This window comes from Festucalex cinctus, chromosome 1, assembly GCF_051991245.1.
Source record: "Festucalex cinctus isolate MCC-2025b chromosome 1, RoL_Fcin_1.0, whole genome shotgun sequence".
NCBI lineage: Eukaryota > Metazoa > Chordata > Actinopteri > Syngnathiformes > Syngnathidae > Festucalex > Festucalex cinctus.
This window is the reverse complement of record NC_135411.1, coordinates 32,023,490-32,038,631: the sequence shown is the minus strand read 5'-3', so window position 1 is coordinate 32,038,631 and position 15,142 is coordinate 32,023,490. Positions and strand designations below refer to the sequence as shown.

Here is a 15,142-nt window from a genome sequence, read left to right as displayed (position 1 = left end):
CTTTGCTCCGTTAAAGCTAGCCAGAGAACAGCGACCTTTTCAGACCGCTATTATGTGACAACTCAAAGAAGTTGAAGTATGATGATATGAAGCATGTTGACATTTTGTCTTAATGTGATCCGACGCGTTACCATGGCAATGCATCCAAATACTTTTATTGCACAACAGCACAAAGAACTACAAATTGATTAATCTTTTTGTCTGGTACCGCTTCAGAATCTCCTGGATCAACTCAGGAATCAGGCTCAGGTTTCCACCGATCTCCAGGGAGCCCTGCACACACACCCACACACACACACGCACACACACACTGAACTCACTCATCCTGACTTGCGTATGAGACGTGTGTGACTCACCTCATAATAGGAAATGGTGGCTACAATGTTAACTACTCCAGGAATCACCATTTTGTCGATCAATTCTTCACACACACAAACAAACAAAGGAAGATTCACAAACAGAATTTACAATATAAATGTGATGATGGAAGGAAATGTTTCTGACTTTTTAGTTTGGATTCAATGACCTCTTCCAACTTCTTCCTAGCACAGCGCCTCTGCAAACACATAAACACAGTTTTGTCAAATAATATAGGTTGTGTGATACACATGAGTGCAATGTTAATGGTGACTTTTAACTTACAAAAACTTTTCCCCACAACGTGGAAGGTCCAATTTTACATCTGAGCAAGAGAGATCAGCTTCTTAGTAGACATTAAGCAATTGTGTGTTGTGTGTTTGTGTGTCTTCTCACTTGGCACTCCCATGAAGAAGAACCAGTTGGTTTTCTTTGATGTCCACCTTCATAGACACCTGAGACTTCTGCAGGAGAACCACAAGAGTAAGCATAATAAGAGCCACAGAAAGAACCTCCAGAAAAACTTTCAAGAACCATGAGAACGGGCTTAAAAACTTCAGTAAGAACCACAATTACAAGTAGAGGAAACAGAAGAAAATTTTCAATAAGAACAAGATCCAGAAGATGAACCTCAAGACAAAAAGATCTACAGCAAGAATACAAACCTCAAATAACCAGAGAAAACTCCCAAGAAGAACCAAAATAAGTACCAATAATACACCTAAATAAAAAGTCAAGTCAATCATCTTTATTTATATAAAGCCAAAGAAATGCCAGAAAAAGAACTTAAGCAAGAATCAGAAGTAGAATTTCAAGCTAAACTTGAAGAAGAACCTCAACAAGAACCAGAATACAAACCAGAAGAACCTCAATAAGTCCCAGAAAAAGAAGAGAAGAGCCTCAGTAAGACCAAGAAGAAGAACAAAAATAAGAACCAGAATATAAACCCTGAAAGAACCCTCAAAAAGATCCAGAAAAGGAATTCTATGGGGTATATGCCAGAGGCGTATAAGAGGCGGGACTGTTTTTGCACAAGAGTTTGTTTCCGGTTCCTGTTGTGACGTAATTGGCCCAATACTCACATTTCCACCTTCACGCACTTACAAGGCATTTGATACGGTAGAGCATAAATTTATTTTTCGTTGTATGGAAAAAATTGGTTTTGGTGAGTCTTTCTGTAGAACTATAAAAACTATGTATGCTAATGGTAATAGTTCCATCAGGTTGAGTAATGGTACTTCCCCGAGATTTGCTCTAAATCGTGGAATAAGGCAGGGCTGTCCAGCCTCTCCTTATTTGTTTATTTTGTGTACTCAGCTCCTCGCCTGTCACATAAAACAAAGTGCTATTCAAGGTATATCTATTGCAGGAAGAGAAATTTTAATTAGTCAGCTTGCTGATGATACTACCCTATTCCTGAAAAATTCAAGCCAAGTCTCTGCTGCTATTGAAACTGTGCAACTTTTTTCTGCAGCTTCTGGACTTTATCTCAATTTAAACAAGTGTGAACTGCTACCTATTCATAAGTGTGACAAGACTTCTATATATAACATACAAGTTAAAGAAAAAGTGACCTATCTGGGCATTACTATAATGAAAAATGATGTTATGAGGTGTACTGAAAATTTCACACCAATTATTCATAAAGCAAAAGCGAAATTTAACCAATGGTTAGGTAGAGATCTATCTTTAAAAGGTCGAACGTTGTTGGCGAAGGCGGAAGGATTGTCACGTCTTACTTATGCAGCAATCTCTTTATTTGTTAATAAGACTACTTGCAATATTATTGATAAGATGCTTTTTGATTTCTTATGGAGGAATAAGACTCATTATGTGAAAAGATCTGTTGTAATGAATACATATGAGACTGGTGGTTTGAACTTTCTTGATTTTACTACTCTAAATAATACGTTTAAGATTAATTGGGTGAAACAGTTTCTGAGCAATCCCACATCTATTTGGAATTTCATTCCTAATTATGTTTTTTCTCAAGTCGGAGGTCTTGAATTTTTACTTTTATGTGACTACAAGATTGAGAAAATCCCCATGTCTTTGTCCAATTTCCACAAACAAATGCTGTTGGCTTGGTCTTTGATTTACAAGCACAATTTTTCTCCCCATAGATGCTTTATTTGGAATAGCCGCCATGTCTTGCATAAGAATAGATCCTTATTTTGTCCTAATTGGTTTGGTAATAACATCATTCTGGTTAGTCAATTACTCAATAATGAAGGTTTACTTTTAAACTATTCAGAATTTTTGAATAAATTTAGCCTTCCTGTTTCTCCTAAGGAGTTTGCTATGGTCATGGATGCTATTCCAGTTGGAATTTTGTTCCTTTTGAAAGGAGTGGGAACAAATGTCTCTTTACCTAAATTGGACCCCAAGGCAACTTTAATAGGCAAATCTTGTCTTAATATTTCTGTGAGAAACAACAATCGTTGTATACGCTCCTTGTTTCAAAGAAATGTTTCTACAATTCCGTATGTGATTTCTTACTGGTCTGGTTTTGCTAGTGGTTTGCATTGGAAACAAATTTGGTCTCTGCCATACAAATATCTTTTAACAAATAAAGTAAGGGAAATTTCTTTTAAAATAATACATAGATATTATCCTGTTAAAAATTATCTCCTTAGATTCAAGAAAGACATTTGTGTTAATTGCTCATTCTGTGAATTGTCCCCTGAAACATTGGTCCATCTATTTTGGTATTGCCCTTATACAAAAAGATTTTGGAAAGAGGTGTCTCGATTTATTATTGATTATATTGACTCTACTTTCTGTCTTTTCTGGAAAAATGTACTGTTTGGATTCTGTAATGATGATAATGAACGGAACAAAAATGTTTTATTGATTAACTTGATAATTATTTTGGCTAAATTTCATATACACAAATCTAAAGTTAGTCATTCAAAACCTTTGTTTTCAGTTTTTGAATTGGAAACCAAACAGTACATTAATACAATATTGAACTCGACAAACAAGAAAGCAATGAGAACTGTGGCTTTATGCTCTTTCTTTAATGTTTTTATTTAAGTAACCCCCTGGCTTATTTGCGTATTTGTTTTTTCTTGTATTAATGACGTGTGTGTGTGTGTGAATTGTTCTCAAGTTCGTTGTATAACTTGTTTAAAATTATACAATAAAAAAAAAAAAAAAAAAAAAAGAAAAAAAAAAAAAAAAAAAAAACCTTCACGCACTTCCGGCAAAAGTGTGACGTGTACACTGCAGTTTCTGGTTACCACTATCCAAGCAAAATGGCTTTATTTTTCACTCCTTCTCTGCTCGATTTACCTCACCTGGTTTTGTCAGACGTAAGTCGTATAATAAAAGCACATTCGTTTACGTCAGCTTAAAAAAAAGACAAAGGATTTAAGCTATATGTGTGTTCCATTCAAACAACACAGGGATGGCTCCTCTTGTCAACAAACGCCGTCCTTTCTCTTCCGGTATATCCTCTTTCAAAAGATGCCGACTACACACGCAAGTGTGGCGGCGTGTAATAGCAAACTGCTCCCGGCGGATGGCGACAAGCCACCGACATTGTGTCTCTGCGTCGGAGGGAAATCCAAAAAAACGAAGTATGCCATTATATCTAGCGGTAGCGTCACACAGCGGGACACAGCAACACTGAGTATAAGTGGTGTACGGATATGCTTATATTTATTCACTTTTTTCATTTTTACCTTTTTTTTTTTTTTTTTAATCTGATTGACTTTTTCCACCGGAACTCCATTGGCATATACCCCATTGTGCGTTCAGGTGTCTAAAGTCGTGTCGTTAGTTTTGGGACGCGGCCAATTACGTCACAACAGGAACAGGAAACAAACGCTTGTGCAAAAACAGTACCGCCTCTTCCGTGGCATATACCCCATACCACAAGAAGTGCCACGTGAAGTCCCACAAGTAGAACCTCAGTAAGAACCAGAGGTGGGCACGTCAATTAATTTTGAGCGCCCGTCATTCCTCAATTGTCACCAATAGGGACAGCCTTTCGTCGTCGTCAATCCGTCAATATTTCAAGCTGAACCGTCAATCCGTCATTCTACGATTGCTCAACAAAATGAGCGTATCAATCTTTCCGTCATTCACACCCGTCAATGTTCCGTCAATCGTCACAAATGGTCACCAAAATTAGACATCCGTCATTGACGGATTACCGAATTTATTGACGGACTGACAATTACATTGATGGACGAAAAACCCCTTCCATCAATGCCTAGTTTGTCAATTTTTCCCAATTTCTCATCAACCGTCAACAAAATGGGCGGCTATCATTGACGGATTGATGGACCGTCCGTCAATATTGACGTAAGAGCCACACGACTAATAAGACTATGAGATTGTTGGTGTGTGTTGCTTACCACAATGAGTTCATGTCGGTTTCCATGCGATCTGGCTCTGGCGTCGATTCTGATGGTGACTCCAGTCTTGTGAATGCTAACCGCTACGGGCTTCCTGAGCTCCACCTCCAGCGGGCCCTGCGGCCAATTGCAATAACGCAACACCGCTCATCATCTGACCTCGTGGCCAAGAAGGTGGGTTGGCAGATCCTTCACTCATTCCCTAAAGCACTTGACAGGGATTTTTCGGTTGTGGACCCACATCATTCCTAAACTGAAAATTCTGTGCATATTGATTATTAGTGGACTGAAACCTCTACTTCAGTATGAAGGGCTCAGTATCCCGTTGCTACCAGGAAGGGATTTGGAAGGGCCGGCATTCCTTCTTACCGGGCGGAGACCGAAGGCATCGAGGGCGGCAGACTTTGGGAAGGTCATCTGAACACCAGACAGGAAGTTACCACCGGAATAAGTAAGGCCCTTTGAGGTCAAAGCTTGACACGCTCACCTTACCTCTGGCAGGCTCATGAAGAAAGGTCCATTGTCGTGAAGCGGCTGGAACATTTCGTTGAAGAAATCGTCAGTAAAACGCACAAACGCCATTGATGCCTCGCATCTATGCGCTGAAGAAGAAATTTAGACAGATGGAAATGTATGTATATGTCTGGCCTATTAACTCATTGACTCCCAGCCACTTTCACTGGAACAACCCCTTCACTCTCGGCTCTTTTACTGAATTTTGACTGATTTTGCAAGGCCAACAGAATATTCTATTGCTATAAAAACATAGAACCTACCAAACGAAAGATTAGACTCTCGTCTTTCATCAGAAAAAAACTACATTTGCATCTGTTCCCATTTTGCAGCAATTAGCATGAGAATATAGTGACGTGTTGAAAACACGGGAAAATAGCTTGTTGCAACATGGCCCTGGTTGATCTCTTATACTCTGCTGCTACCTGCTGGCCGTTTTTTCAAATAACTACCATTGCTTTAAGCGACCTATTCAGGTCAGAAGCTGCATCAAAGCTTTCTGTATGCCTTAACAAAAAAAAAACAAAAAAAAAAACATAAATACATTTTTGGAACCATGGCAATAATTAAAATAGAACATGTTTATACGTTTTTGGGAGCAAATGAGTTCAAAGACAAACAGTTTTCTTCATCGGGGATGGTAAACAAAAATCATTGTGACACACTGATGCATAAATATATCTGTTTATTATTATCTAAATCAGGGGTGGCGAGATCCGGTCCTCGAGGGCCGCAGTCCTGCAGGTTTTGGATATTTCCCTTCTTCAACACAGCTGATTCATGATCAGCTCATCAGCAAGCTCTGCAGAAACCTGATAACGAGCCTGTTAATTGGAATCAGCTGCACTTTGAGTAGGGAAATCTATAAAACCTGCAGGACTCCGGCCCTCGAGGACCGCAGTTTGCCACCCCTGATCTAAATGATTTACATTGAAGAAAGCATGTACCGCTATAACGCAGTTCACTTTTTGCAGCCTTGCTATTTCGAAGATTTTTTGTGTGCGCAGTTTTGGAAGTGTTTTTTAAAATTACAGTAGTGTACAATTTATTTATTTATTTATTTTAACCTATGAAAGTTTCAACAGTGTTTTAAACAAGAGAGGAATGTGAGGAAATGTTAATGCCTGTATAAGAAAAGTGAATAAAGTGTGTGGGGAGGGGATTTACAGCCTTAAAACATAAATAATAAAGATAAAAAAATAAAGCTCACTACTTTGCAGATTTCACTTAATTGCTGGTATTTCAATACTCAGATGAATATAGCCTCCATAGTGCATGTACAAACAAATCAATTTACTTTGTACTATTTATTGGCTCATGATCTAAAAATAGATGCACGTAATTTTGAAACATATATTTCACTTTTATTATTATTCATATTTTTTGTGACACAGCAGCGGTGGGTGGCGGCGCGCCTGCTCCCCTCTTTTATGCACTGGCTCGTCTGGAAACATATTGGGCAGTTTCAGGTGTCTGATGAAAGATACATTTATGTTAAATGTTCTTCTGCTTGATGCACCAACATTTTCAAAGGAACAACAAGCATCTACTAAACAAAACAATTCAAAGTAGCCTATCGTAACGTAATGGAGATGTATCGAAAGCAACAATCATGACACACATGCGTAAATAAGGATTGAATAGAACATAAAGGAAACAATTTGCATTATCACTAGTGTTGTTCCAATACCGATACTGGTATCAGCAGAGGCCCCGATACTGCATTAAAACAGTAGTATCGGTACCGGTGAGTACTCACAAGTAACATGCCGATACCATTAATTCCAACGCTAATATAGGACTTTGGATGCAGCATCTTGTGTCTTACTCGTGCACAACATTCACTGATATGTGACATGCTCACTGCATGCCAATCTAAGATATCCTATTGGCCCTTGAATGCTCTGAACAGTTCAACAAAAATAATACAGTTCAAAATATTGCTTTGTGGAACCCCAAAACTCGAAAATCGTCAAACTGTCTTTTGTACGGGTTCACTACAGGTCGCGTCGCTCCGTACGTGTTAGTGGAAAGGAGGGACCTGAACATGTGACATTTTTACCAAGCTAAAGAGGATCATGGCCATGCTAGTGTTTCTTTTTCTTGACTCATAATAATAATAATAATAATAACTGTGAAGTCACCTGTGGCGTCTTGGCGGGATGTCGAGGACGCGAATTTGTTGCTGTTCCATTTTCACTGAACTTTGATCTCACCTGAACACACCTGACTGTTACTCATGTGACGTCAACGACAACAACTGTACGGTACATCAAAAAACAACAATGTGCTGTCATTTGAATTAATGAAACCTCTTCGTGAGTACTTTAAAAAGTCAGAAGGTATTTCTTTTGTTTGCTATAGGCTACGTGCGTGCACACGCCCGAGTGCGTGTTTCTTTTCTTTTCTTTTTTTTTTGCGTTTTTTTTTTTTTTTAAATCACGCACTCACTCACACAAGCTTACATCATGTAAGCCACACATGGTCTCCCAGGAGGCACCGAAGGTAAGTGACAGTTCCACTCCTCCACCCAGAGCCCTTTTTTTGCGTGAGTGTAGTGAGAGACTCTGTGCTGGTGACGTAAAGGCGCGGTGCATGCTGGGAAGCAACAAAGGAGGCGAGTGAAGTGTAGAAACCAAAGGCTATCCGCCGGTGCTGCTTCGTTGCGGGCGAGCATGCGCACACGAGCTGCGGACTCCCGCACAGGTGGGTCGGCGGAACACAGCGTACCTGCTTGCGTGCACGTTACGAGGGTAAAGTGGAGCGGCCGCTAGGCGAGCGAGCTAACCTGCTAACTGCTTAGCCTCGTGTGCTAACGACTTTCGAACCATTTCAACAGTCGAGCTAACGCTTGCAGACAGTCACAATCAATAACGTTGGAAGATGTTTTTTTATTTTTCATTTGGGTGCTAGCTGCAGGCAATGGACAAAAGAAGACCATAGAAAAGGGATTTCATGTATTGCATTTATAAGCATATATGGTTTACTGTAAGGCAACCTTGAGTGAGTGTATTTGTGTGTGTGAAAATAACAATTGCTTCTGAACTTCCGGTGATGAATTTGAACATCCCTAAAGACCCACGTCGCTGCGGTGCTTTCTTTTGAAAAGCAAATGACGGCCAATGCGTGTATCCTCAGGTGAGTGACAGCAGCAGGATGCCACTCCCACCACAGCCGCCCCCTGCCTTCACTCAGGTACACATAAATACACGAACATGAAGTTGGCGTTGGTGATCACGTGATCTCTAACGCCCTGGCCGTCAACCAGCAGAGCCCCGAGGAGGTGAAAGGTGGCCCCGCCCTCCTGTCAGATCTCAGTCAAGGCACAGACCATCCCTACTTCCGCCTGTACCAGTACCTCCACCAGGGAGCGCCACACAAAAGTAAGAAAACAAACAGGCAGTCACATGATCATGTTTGTCTTTTTTTTGGTGACTTCTTGGCCCTTTTTGGATTCTTGTTTTTGCCAAGGAGCTTTCCTATATCGTGTCTTGAATAAGATCACCCTGTATTACTTGGAGGATAGGTCGTTTGATTCTTAAAGTGTTTAGAAAAGGTGCCTGGATGCGACCTTTAAGCTACCTTTAGCAAAAGCTTACTTTGTCCTGACCAAACTTAATGACAGGAAAGGAGAAATATTAGCCACAATTTTTTTACAGCAGCAGTATTTAAAGCAATGGGGCACTGACATTGCAAACTAAAAATAATTTTAAAAAAAGAATTAAAAATGTACAGAACGGGATACAGTGTTCACTCGTTATAATGCGGTTCAATTTACGCAGTCTCGCTGTATCGTGGATTTTTTTTTTTGTGTGCAATTTTGCATTCTTTTTTTTCTTTTTTTTTTTACAGTAATGTACCCATTTTATAAAATATTTATGAAGGTTTACTGTACTTTAATTTATTTAATTCAATCTCCGATGTAATAACCTTATTTATTGGTTGATTGAATTTTTATTTTTCATGTTATTATTATTATTATTATTATTATTATTATTATTATTAATTCAATCTCAGCTGTAATAACCTTATTTATTGATTGATTGAATTATTTTGTATTTTATTATCTGTTCTCATTGCTGCTGGACATGTAAATTTCCCAGAGGGAGCCATCCCAAAGGGATCAATAAAGTCAAGTCTAAGTCTAACATTGTGAATGTTTAAACAAGAGACAAATGTGAGAAAATGTATATACCTCAATGAGAAAAAGTGTATAAACTGTGTGGTGGGGTGTTTTAGAGCCTTAAAACATTTAGAATAAATGTAAAACGAAAAAGGAGGGAACACTATATCTACACAAGCATGCATGCTTGTGTATATATAGTACGCTTTATTAATATAAAACCGTTTGCGAACTCGTTTTTTTGGGAGGGAAGCTAGCAAACTACATAGCATGACATGAGTCGGACATTTAAGACAAGAAAATCAGCTCAGAATAAACCTGACAAAATAACACTATTTAAACACAAAATGTACTTACCCATGGTAGAAGAACCATGGTAGAAGTCCCAGAAATAATATCAAAAAAGCATATTGATGTGACAACAGGCAAGCGTGGCTATTGTTTATAAATAGGAATCTCTATACACGGTTGTTATTGGGTGAACTCAACTCTCCAGCGTGAACCCCACGTGATGTTGTGGTCTGCCGGGTGCAGATTTCCAGACACGCAACGCACATGGTGTGAATTGCAGTCCTTGCGGAAGCCGTGCGGAAACGGTACAGAAAACACACCGCGTCCTATCCGCAGTTAGTGTGAATTGGCGTAAGGCCACCTGGCAAGCCAATCTGTATCTGGACAGACAACAAACATTCAGTCAAATTTGTTTATTTGCTGTGACATCTTTTTCGGGAGCAACGTAACTCTTCGGTGGCGGAAGTCTATCATAACTTTCAAAATGGCATGTGGAAGAGACAAGAGACGATTAGACTATTTCATTCAGCATTAAATTCCGTTTTAAATGACCAGAAACACATAGTCATTAAAATCCGGGCATATGAAGGTACTGTAAGCATTTATTTCAAAATATGACGTGTACTTCAACAAGTCATTCCACTGTCTACTTGCTCTGGTTTGTCCCGCCTCAGAAATGCACTTGATGACGACAGTGACCAGACTCAGTCACGGATCGGATGATTTTGGATTTCCAGGCTATAAAATACTAACAGTCAAACAAAAACTACAGTAAACAAAAAATATTGAGAAATACAAAAATGTAAAGGGATATATAATTCTGAGTGAGAGAAAAATAACAGAAAATGAAATGACCGACTTGTTGACATAAATATTTATGCAAAAAACACAACCTCCAAACACAATCACAATGGTTGTGACATAAAATCAATGGCAAAAGACAGACTATCATATTACAAAAACGCATAAATCGCACATCCCCAAGGTTTTTGATACTTTTTGCATTTGTGGAGTGTATAATGGTCCTAATATATTGTTTGACTTGAGTTTTAAAAATGTAAATGGATCTCAGAGTTCTAAGGGGCGTTACCGTGCACACTTCCTGGTATGAAGTCATAAAAGTCTGACTTAACACCTTCCTCTAATAAGAGCATAAGAGAGAGATGAGATGAGATTCCCGGTCTGGTTATTGACTCCCTGTCTCGCTCGTAGATGAGTGTGCAGCTGGTGCGTCGTCACCCCGCCCACCACCTGGCCATCGCCATGATGATGCTCAGAGCCCTGCCCCGCCCCCACCTGCAGACTCCTCCCCCACCCCGCCCTCTCTCCACCATCAAAGTCGCCGTGGCCATGCCCCTTCCCCGCCATCCACCTACACCCGAGACAAGCCCCTCCCACCGGCTCCTCCCACCAAAGTCCCACCCACTTCTCTTGCACCTCCCACTTATGGCGGAGAGGCGGAGCATCTGCAGCGACATGCCTCCCTCAGCAGCAAGAGGACTGCCCCCTTACCAGGAGGCCACACCCCCACCAGAGGTCCCGCCCCTCCCCCTCCCCCTACTTCTCCCGCCCACAGGCCGACGCCTCCCTCAGGTGAGACACCTTTCATCTTCATCACATGACCTTCACGTGACCTTCTCGTGTCCCTGCAGCCACCAGAGAGGCTCCGCCCCCTCCTCCGTACAGGATGGCGGGTAGCCCCTCCCTCTCCTCTGACCCCCCCGGCAGGGGTAAACCTCCTCCCCCGCCGCCCCCTCCTCTTCGCCATGGACTCGCCTCCCCCGTCATTCCTTGTTTGTGTGGTGAGTTCTTACAGACTCACTTGGATTACTCTAGATTACTTTTTTTTTTTCAAGTGTGTCCTGTCCTTGCTGATGTGCATTGTTTCAACCCATAAGATGGCTGCCAACAGGGAACTCAAAAATGCAGTTAGTGTTGATGACTTGGCCACATAGTGGCAATTTTTATTATTTTTATTTTTTTTTTACAACTTTTTGCAAACGTTCGAGCAATTTAAATGCAGTGGTTTTCACAAGAAAAGCTTGTCTTAAAGAATGTCAGAGTTTTCTGGGTGAAAAAAAGTTTGATTTGAAGTCCATATTACTGAGCCCTTGTTAACGCATTTAAAATGTTTGAAAATTGGCTTCCCAAATGAAGCTTTGACAGACGCGTCAACATCCTCCATTCCTTCACCTCCTAGACAGCTAGTTAGGGCTGGTTAGCATCTAGTTATCAGCTAGTTAGTGACCAGTTAGTGACTAGTCAGCAGTTAGTGCAAAGCTAGCTAGCAGCAGGTAGTTAAGGGATGGTTAGCAGCTAATTGGTGCCGAGCTAACTAATGCAAGGCTGACACATGCACGGCTTTTGGCCACGAGTTTGTCGTGGCAAGTCGTGCCATTTGGGGCACGCACTGGGATATAAGTCGACATGAGCTGTTGATGAACTATTTGTGGCACTTCGTGACAGTCGTGGCATGGCGCGCAGACTGTGCGCACTGCCGCGCATCCTTCCCGCATCGTCCCGACGAGTTCACGAACAGTTTGCGCATAGTTCACGACCCGATCGCGAAATTTTGTCGTGAGAAAAATTTTGAACATTTCCAAATTTTTGCCCTGACATGGCACGCAGTCACGACGAGTTTACGCACACTTCACGCCACTTCACGAGTAGTTCTCGAAGTCGTGCCAATTCGTGCTACAAAATCGTGCAAGTGTCAGTCTTGCATTAGCCACTATTAAAATTTGTATTGTTGACGGTGGTTTTCTGTTGAGATTAAATTGTGTTGTTATTGTTTTGTGTTTTGTTGGCGCAGATGACTTTGAGTCCAAATATTTGTTTCATCCACTGGACGACTTCCCTCCTCCAGAGGAATATCGACACTTCGCCAAGATCTACCCCAGCAAAGCCTACTCAGGTCACGACACAAAACGACATGCGTGTCTGCTGAATGGTCTACACAAGAGGCGATAACACAGCTGATATTTTTTGTGCGTGTGATGCAGCCATGCGAGGGGCTCCCCCGCTACCGCCAGTGGGCAGGTGAACAACTGCACTGCGCTTTGATGAACATATTGCAACTGCCCTCCCCCATGTGAGTGACCATTGGAGGGAAGACGAGAAGAGAAACTGCTGAGTGGAGTAGAAGAGAGGTTGCTGAGTGGACAAGACAGTCCCCCGTTTTCTTTCTTCTCCTTGGCCATCAAACTTGGGTTGTGGGTGGAGCCTCACCAACGACAGATGTCACATTACTGCTCGGACTCACATTTTCATGACAGCGCTTTGATGGCATCTCCTCACCATGCTAACTTCTTTTGGCTAACATCATCACATCACTAGACTAACATCATCTCAGTAGTGAAGTCATCTTTATTTATATAGCGCTTTCAAACAGCCTTAGCTGTCACAAAGTGCAGTAGGCTAGCGTCACCCCGCTAGTCTGACATTGTCAAGTCACTAATGCTAGTGTTGTCATGTCGCTTGCGTACCATTCTCATTTCAGTCGGCTAATGTTAATACCAGGTCACTACTCCTGAGCGAGGGGGTGCAATGTTCTTTGCCCCAATCGTTTTGAAGTACATTTATATCAAACATGCTACTGCTGTTTATCATCCTTTCACTCAAAAATGAGAAAGTCTGAATGAAGAAAGTGAAGTGATAAAAATAAATTATTTTCTCAGCTCCCCACCCCACATATAATATGCCCCAGGAGAGAGAAAAAATCCTGGCACAGTGCCTGAAAGTGGTTATAAAGGTAGGCTAAGTTTGTTATGTTGCTAAGCTAACTTCACCACTTGCTCGCCAAGTGATGTCACCGTTCAAGGTTGCACTGTTCGGCTTACTTGTTAGCGTTACCACGTTAACATGCTAATTTTGTGAAGTCTAGGCGAATGTCACATTACTAGGCTAATATTGGTATAGTCGAACGTAGCCATGTCATGAAGCTAGCGTCACATCACTAGACTAATATCCCATCAAAAGGCTAACGTGGTTATGTGGTGAGGCTAATGTTGCTAGACTAACTAATCACTAGGCCAACATCACCAGGCTAGCGTTGTCACCTCGCATTATCACCCCCTTAGGCTAACATGTTAGCATCACTAGGTTAACATGGTCAAGTCACTAGGCTAGTTTCACATCAATTGGCTAATGTGGTTAACTCACAAGGTTAATATTATTAATTACCCTGTTAGGAAAACATGGTCACACTAACCTCACTTCGCTAAGCTAAGGTTGTCACATCACTAGGCTAACGTCACCTTGCTAGGCTAACATTAGGGCGCTATCATGGTCACTGTCAGTAACACATTGGTTCCACCTGTCCGACTGGTTCCTCACATGCACGACCGGAAAATGTACAGTTAAGGTTACTCAAACGCTAAAGCCAGCTCTGTCAGTTTTTCACATGCACAACCGGAAATTATTGTCTGGTCATATCCATAGATACGAACATTAAATGCCTCAAGATGGAGTCGGCAGCGTCGTCTCTGGTCGGCCATCTTAGGACAGGGGACTGCTGTGGTGCGCTGTGCTGTAGTCAGTGGTAAAGTGGATGATTTGCCTACTTCAAGGTGTATTCAAAAGATCCTTGAATAAATTTAAATTCTCGTCACTCGCTGAATTCTTTGACGGATTTACAAACATATTGGTTTATTACAAACATTTTTCAAACGTGGCTATAGATCAGGGTGAAATTTAGATCGCAATTTTATAGTCATATCTAACAGCAAAAAATGAAAATCGGCTGAGAATTTGTGAGAGTTGAGCAATCTACAGTTATTTCAAAGTCTGTGCTCCATTGGTTGTAATGTAATGAGTAATCTGGCAACGCTGTTCCAAGATGGCCACCCATCTACTGTGTGTGTATACATCTATGGTGATAAGCATAGACATATGGTTATTATATAACACAGCACTCGTCAAAGTTTGACCAACTCTCCTGAATTTGACTGCGACTCTACAGATTTTCCAACTTCAAATTGTAATTGAATGAACTTGCGTACCACCGGCCTAGCAGTGTTTTTAAACCTGATCGATTAGAAGCGCATGTGAGGAACCAGTCGGCAGCTGGAATGGATGGGGTACGTCAATGCATTATCTGTGGTCACTGGGCGATATGTAGCAGACATTATCTAGGTGTTTTGTCCCAATTTAGTTGCCGTAGGTCTGTGGTCCAAGATGGCTGCCCTGGTGTGCATGCGCATGCACACATTGTGCAGTGACCGTAAATCATGCATTGACAGGGTACTGACAGTCAGCTCACTTGGTTAACTTTTTTTTTGGTATGGTAACATGGACCCATCGCTAGACTAACGTGGCGATGTCACTTCCTGAAAGAATTTCAGCACGTTTGGACAGAAAGTGGAGAATTGTTCTCTTTTATTTCTCGTCCTTGCTGTGTTTGTGTGTTTGTGGCATGTGTTGTTTGCTAAACTGTGAAACAGCATCCTCCTGAGTATAGTTTTATTTTGAAAGGTATACCTGTGTATGGTCAGTT

At 41.2% G+C, this 15,142-nt stretch overlaps 2 protein-coding genes across 4 annotated transcripts; one reads left to right on the top strand and one right to left on the bottom strand.

The window, feature by feature from the left end:
- Nucleotides 1-138: 138 nt before the first annotated feature.
- On the bottom strand, nucleotides 139-7,807 carry LOC144024180 (uncharacterized). Of its 2 annotated transcripts, XM_077530302.1 has the most exons (10): nucleotides 7,700-7,798; nucleotides 7,379-7,450; nucleotides 5,214-5,323; nucleotides 5,091-5,138; nucleotides 4,722-4,838; nucleotides 754-821; nucleotides 643-682; nucleotides 505-556; nucleotides 357-421; nucleotides 139-273 (listed from the first exon to the last, which is right to left on the bottom strand). In XM_077530302.1, exons 3-10 carry the CDS (start codon nucleotides 5,301-5,303, stop codon nucleotides 178-180), a joined length of 576 nt encoding a protein of 191 aa, XP_077386428.1. In that variant the 5' UTR covers nucleotides 5,304-5,323; nucleotides 7,379-7,450; nucleotides 7,700-7,798; the 3' UTR covers nucleotides 139-177. The 2 variants fall into 2 exon arrangements, with proteins under 2 accessions (XP_077386428.1, XP_077386436.1); XM_077530310.1 differs by lacking the exon at nucleotides 7,379-7,450 and having other exon boundaries at nucleotides 7,700-7,807.
- LOC144024127 (uncharacterized) lies at nucleotides 7,775-15,123 on the top strand. Of its 2 annotated transcripts, none has more exons than XM_077530230.1 (7): nucleotides 7,775-7,940; nucleotides 8,373-8,429; nucleotides 8,506-8,617; nucleotides 10,861-11,241; nucleotides 11,301-11,450; nucleotides 12,461-12,562; nucleotides 12,651-15,123. In XM_077530230.1, exons 2-7 carry the CDS (start codon nucleotides 8,391-8,393, stop codon nucleotides 12,689-12,691), a joined length of 825 nt encoding a protein of 274 aa, XP_077386356.1. In that variant the 5' UTR covers nucleotides 7,775-7,940; nucleotides 8,373-8,390; the 3' UTR covers nucleotides 12,692-15,123. The 2 variants fall into 2 exon arrangements, with proteins under 2 accessions (XP_077386356.1, XP_077386348.1); XM_077530222.1 differs by having other exon boundaries at nucleotides 8,503-8,617.
- Nucleotides 15,124-15,142: the final 19 nt, after the last annotated feature.